Consider the following 4,552-nt stretch of genomic DNA (forward strand, 5'->3'; position numbering starts at 1 on the left):
AGATAGGTGAAGAGATATTCTGATGATTACTGTGCACCGAATTTTCCAAACTCAACAGAACTTGTAGTTTTAATCCAACATAATGTTACTGATTTCACCACACTGTCAGTGCTCGTTTAAATAGTGACTATGATGCTGCATTGTGTGTGAGAGCTGATGAATAAGATCAGAATGAACATTAAGTTGTATTGAAATTTAGCCATTATTCTGTCGTTTTTCTTTGACAGTCATTTCACTGTATGTAATTCATTCATGCCAAAATTGTTCATTAATATTCAGTCACGCTGTCAACCTGTTGTACTGTTTAAGATTAATTTGCCAAAATGTTCAACATTGTTACATTTCTTTAAGGCAATAACCGCACATTCATTCATCAATTTTAATACTGCTCTTATGAAAATTAAATATGGTATGTGTAGTAAAACTGTGGCAATAAAATTGGAAATCAGTAAAAATAAAATAAAACGTTACTACATATATACTATGGTAGAACCATGGTTAATTTTTTCAGTAAAAATTCATTTTAAAAATGTAAACAGGTATGAAATATGATCAGTAAGAGAAAAACATTGTTAATGAGAAGATGAACTCGACTGCGCCAGGTTAGCTGGGAAATAAATTTATTCAGATTGCACATTTGGAAGGGAAATATATTCATATGAACATTTTAGCAGGTGATTTGAGATGTAGGCCTAAACATCCTCACTTTCGAAATGCATACTCCATGCCTGTTCCAGGAAAGTTTTAAAAACTTCTCAGATTTCATTCTGTGGAAAAATTGCTCTTAGACATGTTGAAGTCCAGCACTGAATTAACTGAAAACACCAATTATTTATTTAATTTCATGAATTAGAAGTACACACTTTTAAAATGTTCATTATTTACCCTAGCCTATAGATCTTTATAAATGTTATTAAATAATAAATTATTTTATTAAATAAAAACTATATACAACTCCATATGTAATTCAGATGTAGTGACTAAACTGTAACTAGGTTGTTGACGTGCATTTGCATAAAATATTTGATTTATGAGGCTATTTTACATTAATGATACCTTTCTAAAATAGCAACCCACCTAAGATACATTACAATGCTGAACTGCCCTTAGATTAATATACACAATTTTCCATTGATCTGCATTAAAGATGTGTATGTGTTTTTGATCATATTCAATATAGTTCCATGTAAAACTATTATTTAACTCAATCAAAGACTAATATCTGGACATGTCTCTGAAATCATGGATTTACTTGAAATTAACCCTCTAAACTTGTATGAAAGCAATAACAGTGTTAGTTTTGCTGTAGTGCTGAACAGCAGATCAACAGCACTCTTGCTCATGTGATATTAAATACTGGAAACATGATGAAAGCAGGAAGATCCAGACCTACTACGATTACTGACTATTGAATGGCAAGATCCCAAGAGTGGAAAAACTGTAAGAACAAAAGAATGGAAAGACAGTGTCAGTGAAGGTGGTTTTGAATGTGTGTAGATGTGTGTTAGTTACAGGATCAGAGAATGACACTCTTCCTCTGTCATAGTCCAGATACACTCTCACACGATCAAGCTTCTTTTTAACAGGAAAGCAAGTCCGTTCAAACAGTCCATGTGGATCATACCGCACACTCCAGACATCAGTGTTAAAGAAATCATCTCCCTTCCTTTGGTTTGATTCTGTAGTCACTCCAACATTCCAGCACCAACACTCTTTAACCTCCACATCCCAGCAGTGTGTTCCTGATTTAAACCCCTCTGAACCCAAAACGCAGAGATAATCAGCAAATCTCTCTGGATTATCAGGAACTGGTTGTTCGTTCTCACTGTTTTTCACACTGGTCAGATCATCAGACAGGAGGAGACGTGGATGAGCCGTGTTTGGATCCAGAATCACAGGAGCTGAGGAGACACAATCAACAGCTGCTTTTATTCTGATGTTCATATAATGATCAATAGTGAACCGAACACACATTATTATGAATTATCAACATTGTTCCTATTGATCAAATGCATCAGACATCTTTAAATCTGTGAATCTTTCCCCATGCATCGTTTCCAGTGTATGTGTTAGAGCACAGATCTACTCCAGACTCACTGTTTTGGACAATGTCCTGCATCTTCTTCCATACTCTGAACGGCAGGTTGCCCAAGTAACGTGGCACATGAATCAAAGCTCCAGAAGGCGTCTGTGGATCCGGCTGTGAGATCTGGACTCTGGAAGAACATTCAGGAGTCAGAACTGCAGTGGCTTTGGATCAGAAGCAGAGAGACCAGAGACACCAGCAGATCACTCACCTTTCCATTGAGACTGGAAACTTCTGCAGAACAAACACACAATTTATCATCAACAACTCAATCAATCATTAATCAGTCAATCAATCCACAATGTGAAATCAGACCTTTAGAAAGCAGATGTCATGGTCTTTCATCATCTCCTCTGTGTCTTTGATTGTGTGTGAAAGAGCTGAGATGTGTCTGTTGATCTGCTCCAGCTTCTCCTTCATCATCTTCTGCTTCTGCTCCTCTTCCTCCTTCAGTGCAGTGATTGTAGCTTCTTCTTCATCTCTGAGAAACTGATGAAGCTTCTCAAACTGCTGTTTAATCTGATGCTCTGTGTGCTCAGCTTGAGACTGAAATCAAATCACATTGACTACAATCATCCCAAAGATACAACTTTTTTCCCTTGTACTGTGATTAAGCAAAATAAACTTCTTAATACAAATAAAGAAATTTCTAAAAATTAAGGGAATATGTTGCTCCAATTATAATGGTTGCTATACAGCCCTGGGAACGGCATTCTGATTCTAGAGAATATTTAATGGACAAAAATTTGAAGACATTCGTACCTACAATATTCAATCAATATTTTTCATCCATTTTTGAAAAACATATGGTAAATTTTATCTATCTATCTATCTATCTATCTATCTATATATATATATATATATATATATATATATATATATTTTTCTAAATGTATATTTCAATGACTTTGAGGAGTAAACTATGGTATAAATGACCTTAGGTCTATAATAAAAATTTACATAATAAGTTTACACATTATTACATACAAATAAATACATCCATGCAAACATTACAGGTATATTAATCCTTACCTTTATATACTGAACTGTTTTATCAAACTCTCCTTTAATTTTTTCATTGTGTTTAAGATTCTCTTGTAAGGACTTCAGTTCTGTATTGAGCTCCTTCTAGAATTTAAAATGAAAATGTATAAAACACCTGAGATTTGTGTAATATATTCATGTATAATACATAGTATGAGCAAAATGATAAAACCATTTTACTATTTTAAAATTTACTTATAAATTAAATGTTTTATCCTCAGACAAAAATCTGCCTTGCCTTATATGATGAAACAGCTTCACTGATGGGTCTGAATTTGTGATTTTCATGTTTCTGTGAATCTCTGCACACTAAACACACAGGCTGTTTGTCCTCCAGACAGAAGAGTTTGAGTTTCTCACTGTGTAAACTGCAGATCTCCTCAGATCCTGATGAACGCCTCTCATTTCTCTCCTTCAGGAACGACTCACACAAGTTTTTTAACACCAGATTACACGGAGGTTGTTGTTTTGAGGATCTTCTCCTGCAGACAGGACACTCCCGAGTTTCATTGGTTCTCCAAAACTGTCGAAGACACTCTTTACAGAAACTGTGACTACATGATAAAAGAACAGGATCCTTGAAGATTTCACAGCACACCGGGCAAGAAAGTTCTTCTGCAGATACATTTAGTGAGTCCATTTTCACTGCTCCAGCAACCTAAACTTTACTTTCAGTTTCAGAACAACTGTTTTAAAAATCAGTAACCGCAAGAATTACAAAGATCTTTCCTTTCAGAAACAAATTTCTCCAGTCATTCTTTAAAGTGTTTCTCTTCGTTCTACACTGATCGCTGATTTTTTTGCTTTTGTCACTTAAGAAAATCAGCATGACTTGAAGGAGAAATAATGAGTCTCTTCCTGGTATAGGTGTTGTAAAAGGGTGGAGTTTCTGGTAGTGATGGGTCGTTCTTGAACGATTCGTTCATTTTGAACGAATATTTATTGTGACTCGGGACGAACGAGTCGTCTCGGGGAGTGATTCGTTCATTCGTCACATGCGCAACATCCTATTAGGTTCTGTACTGGAATTTGTTCACCTGTTTCGACTGGGTTTTTACAGTCGTTCGTTCTTATGGGGCTGTCACGTGATGAACAAACGACTCAAACCCGAAAACTTGTCAGATAAGAGGTGAGGTGAGCTAATCATAGACTAAAGACCAAGGTAAACAATGAATTAATCTTTTCTGTTTCTTATAGCATTACAGTTTTGTTTCATTTGAAGTGTGATCAACGTTTGTGTGAGCAGTAGATGTGTTAGGGAGGTAAAACGTAACATTTTAATTATATTTTGTTAAAATGAACGAAATGAATCGAAAAAAGATTCGTTCATTTTGCTGAACGAGACTCAAAGGTCAGAGTCGCTAAAATGATCCGAACTTCCCATCACTAGTTTCTGGAGATTCCGACCTTTCGACTGTACCA

At 35.4% G+C, this 4,552-nt stretch overlaps 1 protein-coding gene across 1 annotated transcript; it reads right to left on the bottom strand.

Moving 5' to 3' along the window:
* Window positions 1-620: 620 nt before the first annotated feature.
* LOC127163400 (nuclear factor 7, brain) lies at window positions 621-3,992 on the bottom strand. The gene is made up of 6 exons (XM_051106615.1): window positions 3,369-3,992; window positions 3,119-3,214; window positions 2,402-2,632; window positions 2,298-2,320; window positions 2,098-2,216; window positions 621-1,901 (listed from the first exon to the last, which is right to left on the bottom strand). Exons 1-6 carry the CDS (start codon window positions 3,768-3,770, stop codon window positions 1,399-1,401), a joined length of 1,374 nt encoding a protein of 457 aa, XP_050962572.1. The 5' UTR covers window positions 3,771-3,992; the 3' UTR covers window positions 621-1,398.
* Between the last annotated feature and the right edge of the window lie 560 nt (window positions 3,993-4,552).

The sequence above is a fragment of the Labeo rohita genome, chromosome 3 (genome assembly GCF_022985175.1).
Source record: "Labeo rohita strain BAU-BD-2019 chromosome 3, IGBB_LRoh.1.0, whole genome shotgun sequence".
NCBI classification, from domain to species: domain Eukaryota; kingdom Metazoa; phylum Chordata; class Actinopteri; order Cypriniformes; family Cyprinidae; genus Labeo; species Labeo rohita.